Source organism: Mytilus galloprovincialis, chromosome 9, assembly GCF_965363235.1.
Source record: "Mytilus galloprovincialis chromosome 9, xbMytGall1.hap1.1, whole genome shotgun sequence".
NCBI classification, from domain to species: Eukaryota; Metazoa; Mollusca; class Bivalvia; order Mytilida; family Mytilidae; genus Mytilus; species Mytilus galloprovincialis.
The window spans coordinates 67,451,587-67,469,310 of record NC_134846.1 but is presented as its reverse complement, the minus strand read 5'-3'; the positions used below and the strand labels follow the sequence as shown (position 1 = coordinate 67,469,310).

General features: G+C 32.0%; 1 protein-coding gene across 1 annotated transcript; it reads right to left on the bottom strand.

Moving 5' to 3' along the window:
- Positions 1-4,789: 4,789 nt before the first annotated feature.
- Positions 4,790-17,300, bottom strand: LOC143045728 (GTP-binding protein 10-like). Its single transcript, XM_076218443.1, has 9 exons — positions 17,177-17,300; positions 15,818-16,020; positions 14,161-14,252; positions 12,276-12,420; positions 11,101-11,174; positions 8,532-8,584; positions 8,012-8,200; positions 5,736-5,859; positions 4,790-5,050 (listed from the first exon to the last, which is right to left on the bottom strand). Exons 1-9 carry the CDS (start codon positions 17,258-17,260, stop codon positions 4,818-4,820), a joined length of 1,197 nt encoding a protein of 398 aa, XP_076074558.1. The 5' UTR covers positions 17,261-17,300; the 3' UTR covers positions 4,790-4,817.
- Between the last annotated feature and the right edge of the window lie 424 nt (positions 17,301-17,724).

The window sequence follows — 17,724 nt, the reverse complement described above, 5'->3', positions numbered from 1 at the left end:
ACTATGGGGGAAAGATTGGCATAGGGGAAAAGTGACTATATGTATACGTATTGCCAAATTTCCGAGGGGAAAAAAACTGGCATGGGGAAGAATAACACCTGTTCTTTTGAGAAAATAACACGCATAAACTCAAGTACTTCATGATTTCGATTTTTAAACAGTGTTGTAATCTTATCACTAAACCAGTTAAATTAATATAGGAAGATGTGGTATAAGTGCCAATGAGACAACGCTCTATCCAAGTCACAATTTATAAAAGACTGGTAAGAAGTGGCTATATTGGATGAAGATATATCGATCGCAACCAAAGACAACATGATCTTTTAATGCATTCGAGATAACTAAATCTGGAAGGTTCGCCACCTTTTCTTATACTACAAACTCCTATTTAAACTGTTAACGGCTTCCTAAACTTTAGACCCGTCCATACCTGATGAAGATTAATCAAGAAAGCCGACTGAAATCACACATACACCGTTCTAGGTGGGTTTTTTCCCCTAGATATGATAATCAATAGATTTACATTCTATTCGATAACAGTCATTTGTTTAGTTTAAAAAGTCATCTGATTGTTTAATTTAGTGTATATCTATCAATCGTTTCCAGAAAAGGAATAATGAAAGTGAAAATACACATAAATGAAACTGCACTTGTTACGCCCATTCTAGAATCTGATAACTTTTTCTTCAATGTTTTTACGTATATGATATATGCTTAAATCTATCAAACTTTTAAGCATTTCAAATTCGATAACATTTTTTAAATTGAAACGCAATGTTGTTCTAGAACTTCAAGGGTGCACACATTTTAGCTCTGTCGTACAATGAATTCGAGTAAAGGTTGAAAGATTGTTTGAGGTGGTATTGTTTGGCAACGAAAACGAAAATACATACCAATTACATTTATTCACTCAAAACAGATCTCTCAAGAAGTCTAAAACTATAAAACCGTTTAACTCACAACAAAAAGAAACAATCACAGCTTTTTGTAGATGCTGCTATTTGTAGTCATCGTATTTAGTATCGGTATATAAATTCAGAATACGAAGGACTTAGAGTTTTAAGAACAAACACAATACTCAATGATCAATTCTTAAGAGTGTAAACCGTTCTAATTCTGTAACTACGTCATTTTGTTTTTGTTCCACTATCTTGTATCTCTATAGTTGGTACCTTTTTATGCCATTCACCTGTTGCAGCCATTCCAATATAAAACTCTACCGTTCGACCACCATTTTCAGAATTTAATTTGCTCTCTGCAATTTCACTAGTCTTAATCGCTATAATATTACTGCATTTGTCGAGTTTTTCAAGATGCTTGAAGACCCAAAGTCTCCTGTTATCGGCTGTAACCCATTTGCCATCCCTTTTCATAACAGAAATCATTGGAATGTCTTTAATATTACATCTCCCTTCCATTATATCGTCGAGAGTTCCTCCAACCGACCTACGGCATCTGAAAAGTGCGTTGATTCTATTTTGACTGAAGTAAATTTCAGATGGTTTTAGTTTTATAAAAAGATCAGGATGTGAAACCACCAGTTGATCAGTATCAAAAGCTACTTCACCCATCACTGTGAATGAATCAAATCTGAGAAACGAAACTATTATGTACTTTATATATAGTCCGACGTTGTTCTAAAAACTTCCACGTACGTTTATATCGATCATTAGATAGTTGATAGCATATCAATTACTAGTATATAAAAAGTATTGTCGAATACCCGAGTTCAAAGGTTGTAAAATTGGAAAGTACATGTAGATTTAATTTACAGAAAAGACAATTCATGAAAGTTTAATCTATGTATTATATATGCAGTAGAAAGTATTTATTGTCCAAATCATATGACTAAAGCTCTGTTGGTTTATTCAAAAGCAAAACAACATAACCAGTAAAACCACGTGCATACCCACGGGTATTGGGTTGTAGATGGAGTACACCAACTCCTTTAATTGAAAAATACTTTTTTTTAGCAAAAAAATGTTCAAATTTTTTGGTACTATGTATATATTCAGTTTTCTAGAATCTCGTTGACCCTTTCAAAAATTCTGGACACTGTCTTCTCAGATATAATACTTAAATCTGGGATAAGCAAAGATAGGTAACTCTAACTTGTTTTTTTTCAAGTTATCTAAAAATAATATGATAGGTTGATTGTTGCTATTGTTTAAAGCCACTTTCATCGCGCTTGGCTATATCGTGGCTGCCAGTTTATGGCTCTTGGAGGATGCCTGAGTGTCCAGAGAACCATTGGCATTCGTCAGGATATCTGACAATCGGTCTAAAGAATTTAATTGACTAGGATCAATTAATATAAAAAAGACAACAAGAACAACAACAATTTTTTATTTGTCAATCAAGACGCCCCGAGGAGCAGTACAATTACAGTTTGAATTAAATTGTACAAATAATTGTGGTGATTTTTTTCATTGAAATTACAATACATGACAATATTATAAAACTGAAACTATATAGAGACAACAAACACAGTATATATTCTCAAAGATAATGAGTGAGTGAACACAATCAGTACCGTTTTGTAATTAGAAGAATATCGGATATGTGCCTAACGTCGTAACTACAATCCCCTTCCCTTTCATGAATGTGACCTACCGAATTAGACTATTTACCGGATTTGTTGTAACATAATCAACACGACGGGTGCCACATGTGGAACAGGATCTGCTTACCCTTCCGGAGCACTTGAGATCACCCCTAGTTTTTGGTGGGGTTCGTGTTGTTTATTCTTTAGTTTTCTATGTTGTGTCATGTGTCCTATTGTTGGATGTTGCTAAAAGTTAGTTGTTTGTCTGTTTGTCCTTTTCATTTTTAGCCATGGCGTTGTCAGTTTATTTTCCGATTTATGAGTTTGACTGTCCCTCTGGTATAATTCGTCCCTCTTTTATAGTGGACCTGCAGATCATTTTTTTCTCTTCAGTTTTGCTCTAACTGTTGTATTTTTAAGATATAAGCCATTACTGCATTTTATCCCAATGCTTTTGTTTCTAGCAATGTGACCATGTTTGCTGACTGACTGGAATAAGTTTGGTTGAAATTGGTTCAATAGTTTTTACAGATCTTTGAAAAAGTTTAAAGATAAGGAGAACAAGAACAACAATGGATGCCAAGTGATTGCAAAAACTGACATGGCCCTTTAAGTCAGGTGAGCTAAAAACTAAGTGAGTGATCATAAAAAACAAACCATCAAGTGACTAAACTCTTTTTTCAAGAATGACCTGTACAGGGCTCACTTTTTCTTTGAGGAATACTGATAACAAAATTGGTGATGAATTAAAATTAGGTAAGCATGTCTACATGCATGGAATAGGCAACTACCATTTAGTGATTCTGTTTTAATTCAACCTTTCATTTAGATGCATAATATCAAGCTGTACTAATCAGTAATGGAATCTACTCAATGAAATAGAATGAGCTGCTGATTGTTTGTACCTGAAATATACTTTCGTCTGCATTATACATAATTATAAATACACCTGATAATCTGAATCTAAAGATTCTATAGATGTGCACTGTATTTTATGTATGCTCACACTATCAATATTTTCCTTCAAATCATATATAGATATAAGAAGATGCTGTATGAGTGCCAATGAGACAACTCTCCATCCAAGTCAAAATTTGTAAACGTAAACCATTATAAATCAAAGTACAGTCTTCAACACAGAGCCTTTCGAAAAATCTGTTAATGAAAACAGAAGATATAAATTCCATGCATCCTAAGCACTTTTCTGGAAATACCTTCATTAGGTGCATTTCAAACCAAACAATTGAAAGCCGAGGATGTATAAGAGCTGCAATAACCTTTCCTGTGTATTTTAAATATCAGTTTCTTAATAATTGTAAATTTATTCAAAGAGCTTGTAAGCACAGCTTGAATTTATCAGTGGGAAGAAAATTTAAACATTGGAAAGTATAAAATATTGCACAAAGGAAATGTTTCCAATTTTTACCATTACTCTAACAATAATTTATAGGACGTATATTAGATTTCTGCTCCTTGCACAAATTATGTAATTTTCTTGACTAGTACAATATAATTTTGTAGCTTGAATATCTGAGCATATATTCCATTGAATAATTCCTGAACATATTATTTAGAATGTTTTGATTTTTGTGTATCTCAACAGTAGTGGTTAACCTTGGAAGGTTTGGATATCAAGTCAGTTTCATAGGGTCTTGATTGCATTTCATGTAATCTTTACCAAAAACTGAATTAATGGAGTAACCTTTAAGATTAGAACAGTAAATCTGAAACAAGAAGACTGCATTGACATCCTAAAAATTATGGAGGTCAAAATAAGCCAACTGATATGATTAGAATAGTTTATATTACGTTTACATAGAATACATGCAAACAAAATAAGAAAAGCTCACACTGGTCGGTGGGTTCTAAGATACTATAAGAAATGGCTCAAACTTGGCCAGATGAATTAGAGGTAAATTGAACCAAGTCAATAAACTCATAATAGATACAAGTCTTAAAATTGTGTACTTGGCGTACTCATGTTTTGTCTACAAAAGACTCATCGGTAATGCTGGAATCAAAATAGTTAAAAGGCCAAAATTAAGTATTAAGTTGAAGAGCATTGAGGACTCAAAATTCAAATGATGGACAACTACCAAATGAAAAGGATGATATGAATTAAAACCGAGTATTTAACGACAAAATCATAGGTGGTTCAATATAAGTGTTGATGTGTAGATTTTACTGGACAATATCTCACACTGCTCAAAAGCAAAAATTTCATAAGAAAATAATTCAAAGCACTTTTTAAAAAAAACAATTTCATTTGAGTCTACACAAGTTTCCATTTACTATGTTCTTTAGATTTTTCAATTATATGTGATGTCTCTTTCATTTGAAGTGCTAACTCTGTGTTTCCTTGATCCGCATACACATCGAGTAATTGTCGTAATTTTAATTTCATATTGTCAGTTCCCTTGTGGTCTTGAGCAGATATCACAAATACTTCATCAAATTTAACAAGTCTTTGCGGTCGTAATTCCTCTGGTATCTCTGATAATGAATCTGAAAAAATGTACAAATAGTTTGTGGTTTATCAAAACTTTCTAAATAATCAAGTTGGTTACTATTGTAATATTTGTTTTTAGTGTTTTGTTTTGATGTAAATCAAGCCATGGTTGATTCCTTGCTTGAATTGTTTTAACATTTAGTCATGTCCAAGCTTCTTATACCTGTCTATTTGGTATGTGGTTATTGCTCATTGTTGAAGGATGTACTGCCATATAATAATTTGAATCCACTTTATTTGGACTCTGTTTGATAGTTGACTCAATGGCAATCATACCACTTGCTTATTATCTTATGTTTAAGCTGTATCTGATAAAAGGAAGGATGTGTTGATAAATTATAAAATCTAAATTCCTTCTGCAGATTAGTGCTGCAACTTTTTCCCTACTAAAATGAAGTATGACATATCAGAAACCTTATTACAGTGGAGGATTTCAATGAAAGCTAATATCATAACTTTACTCTTATGGTATTTAAGAATGGATAAGTTCAACCTGAATGGCTTTGACAAGACAGGTTTGAGATTCCTACATGAACAACCCATAATAAAATGATAAGCCAAGTTTGACATTGTCCTTGCTAAGCTAAAAAATCATGGTCGCTCACAGCAGTAAAAGAATGATCTTATATAAAAACAAAACAGTTATTTGTCACAAAGACCATGCTAGCAATTTAATCATACCTGGTAGATTTTTGAGTTTCTGTAACACTTCCTCAGCAGCTTTGCCTTCTGGATCACAATCAATCTTATTCAGAGCTAAAACAGCAGGTTTGTCCAACAATTCCTCTTTGTAAAGCTCTAACTCCTTAAAATATATATATATACAAGTACACACCCGTGATATCGCGGGTCCGTGACAGACTTAAAGTATATAACTATGCCTAAGCCTTATTTTAGTAATTGGTATTGTCATCTGATAAAGTCATGTCGATTATAAGATACACAGTTTTTTTTGCTTTCAAATCTTTCTGTTTGAACCCGTCGACCTGGAACTTATCAATTATTGGTAATATTAATTATTTGGAAAACAAAAGGTCCTGGCTATCCAGGAATGGAGTATTTTTTAATCAACAGCATTGTCCTATATTAGTTATCTTAGAAAGTTGCTGATTGCTGAATAAAACTACAATAGGGAACAATTTGACAATGATAGAATTTAGTAGTGTCATCCCTTTGATTATGACCCGTGTATATAGCAAAATCCTAAATACACCGCTTGGTGGTGCGCATGTCAAATGCGGAACGTACAGATAAGGTAATAGCTAACAGGTGAATATACTATTGGTATCGGTATCGGAATTCGACCCGGAACTTGTTAATTATTGGCAATATTAATTATGTGGAAAACAAAAGGGTCTGGAGTGGTGTAATTTTTAATCTACACCATTGTCCTATATTAGTTCTATATAGAGTTGAATTCTTTGATTTGTCGTTTTTACCTGATGACGGCTGACAAATTGGACCTCGTAATTTTAGTATTATAGATACTAATATTGGAAAACAGATATTATTAGATTTAAACTTGTGACTACAGTCTCCTGGAATTTTACAAATATATTAAACATCCGTTCAATTGCTGTTCCACATTTTGGCAGTTGCTGGAAGGTTTAGAACAATGAATGAAAAGAGCTTTAACTTCAAGAAAAATTGGATAATCCTTAGCCTTTAAAGTTAATCTATATATGACCTGTGATTCTTTTGACAAGAAACAATATCTCCTGATTTTCAAGGCCCTTTCCACTTTTCTTGATAAAAATTCCAATATTTCAATTTTGAACAGTGAAACACTGAAAATTTGCTAAATGCCATTTTTTTAAAATGTCCATAATCAAAAGAAAATTCAGTTATCACTATTTCCTGTTATTGCCTAAGCTTTTTTTAAGTGTTAATTTGAACCATGCAATCTGGCAGTGACTTACCAGTCAGAATTCTACTTTGTCAAAATTATCTCCCCATTACGACAGTTCATTATTACAATTGTAGAAATGGAAGCCATTGTAGGGATGACGCGCTGCTAATTTAGCTCATAGCACCATTACGATCTTTTATATGTCAGTCATATTTTTTAAAAAGACAAATGTATCTACGAGCTAATGAGCATCAGTTAATGTGCTTGTTTGCATTGCATCAACTTAAAACAATTGGCTGATAGGTTGTCAGGTGGAATTTTTGAAAATTCATAAATATTTTAAAAAATTCTAATTAAATATTTCGTGGAAGGGCAAACTAAAAAATTTCAGTGGTTGAAGACTATAAACCCTAATTATCACACACAAAAAATGATGTTTTTTTTTCTCGAAGATATGCATTTTTACCATCCAACTTAAAAGACTGTCGTCAAGTACTTTTAGTAAAAATTAGCTATTCAAACACACCTACTCTGTTTTTGTGATTCATTAAAAAGGTATTTTGCTAGACCCATATATTTCAACTTTCAGTATTGTGAATTTCTTATGTTATAAAGTCAACCTGTAGCCTTGATATATAAAATGATAGAATCTGGAGCGAGATGATGTATCAAATACTCTTGCTTTATACGTTTTCAAGACGAAATATTCAACTCAAACACACCCTAACATAAAAAGGTACACTCGATTTTCTCTTTTCGATACAATTGTTACCCATTTTTAAATTTTTTTCTTGAGTCACATAATTGAAGGGCAGACACGATATTGACTTGATACAAGATACCCATGTCGTTGACTTGATATCTAATTGTTCTGCTTAACTTTGTAATAGATAAATTGAAAACTTATGCAAACGGTGTTTTTAAAATAAAATACTTCGTAATTGAGCTGAAAATTTTCATTTTCATTTTTTTTTATTAACTTTTTAAAATTTTGTTAATATAGTAAACATTATAGTAAGCCTTTATCGCCTTCTCTAACAAAGAGCTTTGATTCTTTTGTTCTATTTCAACCAGGTTTCCATCTGCTCACAGTTACAAACAAATTTACCTTATTGAGTAATATTATTGTTTCAAATGCTGTTCTGTGGAGAGTAGTATGAGGTTTTAACTGGAATCCAAACAGATCTACCATAAATAATAATAACTTAGTTCTTTCTATGTGACGTAAAAATTTATGTCCAAGTCCATAATTTACATGAGCACCCTCAATTAGGCCAGGTAAATCTGCAACTGTTATCTAGAAGAAAAAATAAATAAATACTCACAACTAGAATTGTTTTGTATTTCTTTACCTTAATACCAATAATTTCATAAATTACCAGATTTTCTTTAATTAGTTTAATTCATACTCTGATGCATCTTACTTTTAAACATTTGGATACCAAAATTCCATAAGTATTATAAAGCAAAGTAAGCAATGATACCAAATAATCTTCCCCATTGATTATATCTAGTTGAACCTAAAGTCCTTCTTTAAATTCCACAACTATTTGAATTTACAAAACTGACTGAAGTGATTGTTGTAATTAGTATTGTAGTACACTGACATCAAGTTTTGATAATATTACCTGTCTGTGATCATTATATACCATCATACCAATCTGTGGTTTTAATGTTGTAACTGAAAAGAAAAATCCTTGTATAAAATACAATTGCTATAGGTTGCATTTCTGTAAATATTGACAATGCAATTTCCCATAGGAACTCCTTTTACGGCTAAAACTGTACCACTTTTACTATTAAAGTTTGGAAAAAAGTCTTATCCTAGAATTGAAAGTTCATATGCACTACAATTTTTTTCAAAGGTCAAAATATAGGGCTATGTGGCATATTTTGAACGTTTATATGCCCTGAACTTTTCAGATTTAAAACTAACACTAATTTTCTTAACTACCCCTACCTGGAATGAAGGGTTACCACAGATTTCAATGTAAACAATATGCACATGTATTTTTACTGGTAATATTCCCAAGTTATGTCTCTATGAGATTGAACACAGAGAGTATAACTGGGAAACAGTATGTAAACAAAATTAATTTTCTATAAATATTCTAAATCTCCCCAAAAGAGGCGTGGTTTGAGAAACAGCTGTATTTACAAAGTGCAACCTATAAATGTCTATTGCCAATCATGTTTATAATATATAAAAATTTAAACGTCACAATGTTACAATGGTAAGTAACGTTATTAATAGCAACGTACTGAAAGTGAAAGTGAAAGTTCATTGGAAGTATGTAAATAAATTATAAAAAGAAATTAAAAATAAAATGTTTTTGTTGTGAAAATGTTTGTTAAAATTATTCTGCCAACATGTGTTTGTCCTCTTGCATCGTGGAAAGAATAAAACAATAAGTTGTCATGCTGTGTATATACTGTATAGGTTGTGTGGTCTGAATGTTCTGTTAACTTTCTTCCCCAAAATAGACGGCATTTTATCAGCAATTCCGTACCATTTCGACTGGCTTCCCTTGGTCAGAGGTACTGCTTCCAATCGCGTCAGGAATGCTGTAAAATGTTTCGGTCGCCGAAAGTAAAGGACAAAGTATAAATATCACTAGTCTATGTTGAATTTTAACTATGTGTTCGTTCATCAAACTATCGGGAATGGCCAGTAATCTGTAAAAGTTGTTGTATCTCGAGGGTTGTATGTTTGATTAACATATTTTCGGGAGCATCAGATTGAATTTGAAGAATACGAAATCGGGTGCATAAAATATAACTTTGTTATACACAGCATGACAACTTATTGTTTTATTCTTTCCACGATGCAAGAGGACAAACACATGTTGGCAGAATAATTTTAACAAACATTTTCACAACAAAAACATTTTATTTTTAATTTCTTTTTATAATTTATTTACATACTTCCAATGAACTTTCACTTTCACTTTCAGTACGTTGCTATTAATAACGTTACTTACCATTGTAACATTGTGACGTTTAAATTTTAACAACCCGATTTTTTACTTCAACATGATTTTATGTATTGTTTTTATCCTGATGAGGGTGCCCTAGGCACCGAAACATGTCGATCAATAAATTTTCTGCAGCAGTCCCTAAAGTGTTGTTGTTATAAGACTCTCTACATTTTATGTTTTTATCATAACGACCCTGCATACCCTCGGGTATCCACTTTATGGACTCTACCGTACTACAGACTCACCAGGCGTTGGTTCACTTTCGTTTGTAATTGATTATATATTATAAAGATCAAATTTTGACAAAAGAACATATTGGAGTCATGTTGACTTGTTTGTGGATCTTACTTTGCTGAACATTATTGCTGTTTACAGTTTATCTCTGTCTATAATAATATTCAAGATAATAGCCAAAAAACGGTATAATTTCCTTAAAATTGCCAATTTCAGGGCAGTTAGATCTTGATCAGAAAAACAATTTTACCCCCCATGTCATATTTGCTCTAAATGCTTTGGTTTCAGAGTTATAAGCAATCTACATTTTACCCCTATGTTCTATTTTTAGCCATGGCGGCCATTTTGGTTGGTTGGTTGGGTCACGCCACACATTTTTTAAACTAAATGCCCCAATGATGATTATGGCCAAGTTTGGTTTAATTTGGCCACGTAGTTTCAGAGGAGAAGATTTTTGTAAAAGCTTAACGCTGGACGCAAAGTGATGAGAAAAGCTCACTTGGCCCTTCGGACCTCAGTGCTGCTGAGCTAAAAATGACATTTCACGATGAACGAACAAATAAAAATGTCTTGCAGTTTGATCTTTATACAGATTTCATGAAACACAGTGAATAACAAACCCTTTTCACTGCTACACGTGAAATAAAAATGGCAAAACATGTTGCACGAAAATAACCCTTTACCACCCTCGTCGATGATCAATGCAGAAATAAAGGAATAAATACTTTTGTATGTCCACTTAAAATATAACCAGTGTTTTCACTGTCTTGTTTTCTGATTGCAATTTCGAAAAATCAGCATCAAGTATTTGTGTGAACAATCTTTAGTCCTAGTCCTGGTCTTTCACTAACTGTAACAACATAATTAAATGTGTAAATAGTTGTGATCATAATTTAATCTATAAGTGGAATTCTTGTTAAAAATATTTTGATAATTTTTTTTACTTAAAGTGGTATCCTTCTAAGAACTATTAAATCTTACTTACAAGGATAACTAGCTACTTTGGGATTAGCTCTGGAAATTGCAGACAAAAATGTGGATTTTCCAGCATTTGGAAAACTGAAAAAATAAAACATCACTTATGCATACCAAAATACTCTTGTAGCACCATATGAGTGCCTAAGTTGAAATAGATTGTCTTGTCTTGTCTATAATTTCATTTTAGATACATCAAAAACAATAGCATGGAGAGAGCAGCCACACATATTGTAATTGTTTTTTTGAAATTTGAAAAGAAATATTCGATTCAAGATTTATTTACTGTAGTGGATTTTTGAAAGCCCTTCCTAGAATAATAAAGTATGCTGTTTACACTTCAATTTTATTCTTTTACACCTTTTATTAAAGTCTTAAAAGATTAAAAAACAAGATAGATAAAAATGTACAACTAGCTAAAAAAAAAAATTGAGAAGCCCTGATAAGGAAACTTCCAAAATTAATCTTCACACATTTTGACACTTGAGACCCAAATGTTTTAGGAAAAATTCTTAACAAAATTGTTTGGTACTCACTCAAATGAATTATGACAATGAAAAATAAAGTTAACTATGCCAATTCAGTTACAAACAAATTTTTATCATAAAACAAAATGAGCTAATATTTTAATAACAAAGTATTTCACAAAATTACAGATAGAAGACTGTGTACATTGTGTATAAATAAAATCTGTATATAACAATAGTTTCTTTTGTTACTTATTCTGACATCTTACTCAGACTGTTTTTAAAATGGGTTTCACTGTGCCTTTCGCTGTGTCCTAGGATTTTTTTCTACATAGGGCGAGTGATAGGGGGATGGTTGAGATCTCAAAAAAACATGTTCAACCCTGTAACATTTTTTGCACCTGTCCCAATTCAGGTCCCTCTGGCCTTTGTAAGTCTTGTATGATTTTTAATTTCAGTTTATTTTATATATTTTGGAGTTGAGTATGACGTCCTTTATCACTGAACTAATACACATAATTTATTAGGGGCCAGCTGAAAAACACCTCCAGGTGCAGGATTTTCTGGCTGTATTGAAGACCCATTCCATTGGTGGCCTTTGACTGCTTTCCTCTCTTTGGTTGGATTGGTCTCTTTGACACATTCCCCATTTCCTTTCTCAATGTTATTTATTAAATGCAACACTTATATTCAATAAAAACAATTAAAGTTATGTTACCCAACAAGACCAATATCAGCTATAAGTTTCAGCACAAGTGTTATACTTTTACGCTCTCCTGCTTTACCAAGAAAGTTGTTACCAGGGTGACCACCAATGCCACCCTTAGCAACTACAAACTCCTGTCCTTCTTTATTCAAATCAGCTGCAAATAAAATAAACTGTTATCACAGAGATATGTTACACTTTTTGGTAATTTCGTTAATGCAATTGTTATTCAAATAAAATAGCAACACTTTTTTAAAACATGTTAGTTTTACAAATATTCAGATCCATGACTGTAGGTACATGGCTGAACAATTTCCATGGAAATGAGATGTGCCAATGCTAATACAACTGCAAACCAAAAACCATTGACTTATCATAAGTAGTTCCCTTTAAACAAACCTAAACACAAACCAATACATGTAAACTAAGCAAATATTTCAAAGTCAATAGACCATGACAGTGAGGGGGGCAGGGCCAAATAATCTCCAAGGAAATAAGATATGTCACTACTTATAGATCTGCATACCAATTATAATTGACTCATCAATAGTGGTTCCCCATAAACTGACCTAATCACAAACTACATTGTAATACATGAAAACTAAACAAAAGTTTCAAAGTCAATAGACCATCACTGAGAGGGTGGGGCCAAATAATCTCAATGGTAATGAGATGTGCCAATACTTATACAACTGCATACCAAATATCTTTGACTTACCACTAGTGGTTCACCATAATCAAGACCTAATCACAAACTAATACATTGATGCTGCCATAGCCGATGCTGGAAACAGCATACATATGTCTCGCTTTTTGACTCTGTCAAGCGAGACAAAAACTATAATCACTCATAAAAAGAGACTTAGAATGTAGTGAACACAATAGAAATATGTAGTTCTCTGACAAAATTAAGGTGTGAATGACCCAGAAAAAACCTTCATAAAAACTTTAATAGGCTATAAAACACCAATGAGTAAAAGAGATTAATATATGTTGCAGTAAACATTAAACCTAATGATATAAAGGTTAGTGTGAACAACTAACCAATATTTGGGCTTCTATGGGGACTTCATTAATTAATCATAAATGGTAGTCTAAATGTTGTGGCTTATTATTTGTCGAAATATCAAGTCTTTGGTAGATCAGTAAACTTAACAAATAAAAAAAAAAAAACGCCTAATGCTTTTAAGAAAATTTTTGTAAAATTTTTCAATATTTTACATTCATGGTGAAGGTGTCCCTGGGACTCAGATGATGGCCCAACTTGCATATGACATATTAAAAAGGGACATAACTTAAGAAGTAAAAGTGACACTACCTTAATTTGTAACTGATCTGAGGTTTTGTGGTCATAAGCATTGTGTATAAGTCTCATTAAATTTGGTTGAGGCAAACTAAAGTTATAGAACAACAATGATAAACTTTGCAACTTTCCCACTTGTAAAGGGGCATAACTCTAGAACAGTTAAAGTGAGGCCACCAAAATTCAACTCAATCTGTGTTTTGTAATACTAAGCATTGCACATTAGTTTCATAATATTTATTTGAGGCAAACTAAAGTTTGAGAGCTGAAATGAAAAATTCAGCAGTTTTTCCTTTTGTAGAGAGGCATAACTCTAAAATGCACCACAAGGATTCGAATTCAAACTTGATCTGTGTTCTGCGGTAATATGCATTTTGTTTAAGTTTAATTACATTCGGTTGAGGAAAACTGAAGTTAGAAAATGGAAATCAATTTTGGGACATACATAAGGATGGATGACAAGGCTATGACGAGGGCATTAATATGTGACACTCAATTCTGTAATTGTTTTTTTGTAACTTCTAATTGTTCTGTTAACAGTTTATTTGGTAGGTTTGGTTTTTCTTTTATTAACATGTGAATAGTCTTATTTACCTATCTCTCTTCCTTCATCATTTCTAACTATTATTCCTGCAGGCACCTCTATAGTCAGATTTTCACCGTTGTCTCCTAACAAATGGCGTTTACTGTAAATAAAAAAGATATATACAGATATGATAATCAAAGTGCTTGTTAGCACTGAAGGGTAAAGATTGCATTAATATATCAGTGGGAAGTAAAATTAAACATTTTGCTTTGTATAAAGCATTGGTTGTAGTAAATTTAACTACAATTATGGACATAGGAAGATAACTTCACTTTTAAAGATTACATTAAGAATGACATCATTGACATCTTTACAACAGATACTACATGTTGTATAAAAGTCCCAGGTTGAAGTTAAGACTAATAAAAATTAAGTGTATCGAGTGAACCCCTAAATAAAATAATACTGTGTATTTGACGACTTCCGCGCGGAATGATCGATAGAAATGATATTTTATTATTATGTATGTTAATAAGATTCCTGCATCTTGCACACATTATGTAATTTTATTGACAAATAAACATGAAAATCACTAGAAGTCTCCAAATACTGAGAATAAACTGAACAGCGACTGTCAAAGATCTGCAATCAATACCATATCCATATCCCTTTAAGGATTTTAACATTGAAATATAACTACCACTGACTATAGCTAGGTTCCAAATTCTAGATGTGATGAGTATACATTGGTTGAAGGCAGTTTTTGGAGATCTCAATCTGCCTCTTAGATTATAATACCAATTGGGTTTTATTTTATTTGGATTTTAATAAATGTCTCTAATTTCTAAATCAAAAACCATTACCATTTGGTGATTTATTCCTTACTTTCAGGCTGCTTATTTTTTTATCAAACACAACAAACATATCCTGAACCAACTGTACAGCATGGCATGCACCGTATTTTCTTTTTGATCTTTTATTGTAAATAGACATAACCAACACCTACGTAACGCACAAGTATTGAGTACTCATAATTGAGTTTAACAACTATATCTAAGAAGAAGAAGAAGAAACAAGTGTGAGAGTAAAACGTAGTGTTATTCATTCAGTCAACTTATTACTTTCTTGTTGTACCTTTCTATTAACTGAGTTCCATTTTACTAAAATCTTTGTGACAAAAATATGTTCTTAAATCATTTATATATAATCTACAGCACCTTATTTCCAATGGTTCATTTCATGTTGCCCAGGAACCTGGAGGTTTAGTAAAAACAAATGTGTTGATGTGTTGATTCATAAAAATCAAAATTGGGAGGCAAATTGTTACAAAAAAAAAAATATAAACTGTATTTAGAATGTTACAATGCTTCTCAGATAGAAATTGATCAGACAGTATAGAAAATAGGATTTTGGAATCAGTTTTTTACTTACATTTTGTGACAACTTTTCTTCATTGAGAAGAATGTTTTTGTTTTTACCAGTCCTTAGTTTTCTATGAACTTTAGCAACTTTAGTATTTTATAGGCTTTTGTTTGTTTTTTCTTCTTTTTTAATTTTTTCCCATGTTACTGTTGGTATTTTCTTTAGCTTTTGATTTTTTAATGTCACTTTAGATATATATCTGCTACTTTTTTTAAAAGAAATTATAGCTAGTTTAATTTTTACTTGTTTTACTCTAACATGTTACAATGTTTTATGGCTGTTATACATGTTATAAGACTTTACCCGCTGTTTTTACCAGTCTGTGCTATACACCTTTTCTCAGGATATTTGTCTTTGACTTTTGCCAGATGTGAAGTAGCACCTACACATCGCAGTGTAACATCACCTCCTTTCCCACCTACACCACCATATTTGGAATATCCTTGACCACCAGAACCACCTTTTACATATAATCTCAATGTATCAAAAAATCTTTTCTTGAATTCCTACATAAAATATTATTAACAATGTAAGATATCAGGTATGCAAAGTACTCTTTTCTAATAACTTATTTAAGTTATATATACACTTGACTGTTAATCCAAAGGATTTATAGTGTCTTGGTTACTAATTTGGCAAAATAATGTCATAATAGTCAAAGGTAATAAAAATCATTTTATTTCTTTAAAGTTAAACAAATGATTTTTTTCAAATATAAAGAAATACACTGTTCTCTACAATATAGAACAGTAAACCTAGTAGTAGTTATGTAAATAGTTTTAACCACATGTCATGTTAGTATTTGTTTATTTTTGGCACTATTCTTTTGTAAATATTTATTTATTATTATCCTACACATGCGCAGCAGTTAGTAGTCATCAAATATCTGATGGATAACTGGATACCATAAGAAGAAGAAAGAGCTTTTTTGAGAAAGTCAGGTTTGAAACGGCCATAAGAAAATTGGTATTTTTGTACAATACTTTAGAATAACAATGAAAACATATCATTAGAAATATTTTTTTATTTAGAAGAGTAGAATTAACTTATTCTTAATTAATTTTGTACACTGGTATTAGCCTAGTGACATCAATGCAGAGTTTCTGTGTGATAAGTACAATAACAAAGTTTCGAAAAAAACTGACACGATGACCGATCATAGACTACGGAAGTCCAAATAATTATGACATCTTGAAAGGCTATTATATATTTTTTCTTTGACGCCTTACATCGTCGCAGGAAGGCGTCGAAGCAAAAATTTAAAATAGCCTTCCAAGACGTCATAACTAAGACTACAGTAGGAAATAACATAATTCTGGCAAGACTAGTATTATATTGACAGGAAAATTAGCACATTTCTTTCCCTTCACATATGTAGCGGTCTGTGGATACCAGGCCTTAAAACTTTTCCAACTAGAAAGGTTTGTCTGTACTCAGAGTAGTTGTACTTGAGGTCTAAACACTGCGATTTTTGTCCATTTCGGCATTTGTTATGATGAACCTACAGGGAGACCGAATAATCTGTCGTTTAAAAGCTTTTTTTTTTGGTTGGTGCTTTCGTCATAAAAAGCAACCAAAAAAAGCTTTTAGACGACAGATTATTTCGGTTTAACCTAAAGGGACATGGATTATAGGAAATTTTAAGTGTATTCATTTGTTTACTCTACTGTCTTTCTTTATAATGTTCTGTTTTGTCGCTCTGGTACAGTAACTACGACAAATTGCTATCCTTAAGGTAATGAACATCTTCAACTGTAACTTTCTCGTGTTTTTGATTGGGACATTTTTAGGCGAGGGAAAGAAACGATATTTTAATGTATGCTGTGTATAAACCTCCTTTCTGGAGGAGCACCACAATAAGATACTTTGTAAATTAAGAACTTCTGGCTGCACACTGAATCTGAGCAGTAATAGATTAAAGTAACCATTATTCAGTCTTAACCTGACCATGACAGGTCCATCCTTGATAGAGTTGACTTTCGCAAAAACATCAATAAATCCTACTATGAATGCCATGAACTCACAAGCTCAAACCGTCGTGAATATCTTATCATTTACACATATTGTAGTGTCTATCTGATACACAACAAATATATCTGATACACAACAAATAAAACAAGAAAGCATAAAGAAAACAAAAAAGCTTGAGAACAAAAATCTGAAACATTTCAACTTAGTATAGCTAAAGTACAATCAAACCATTTATCTGT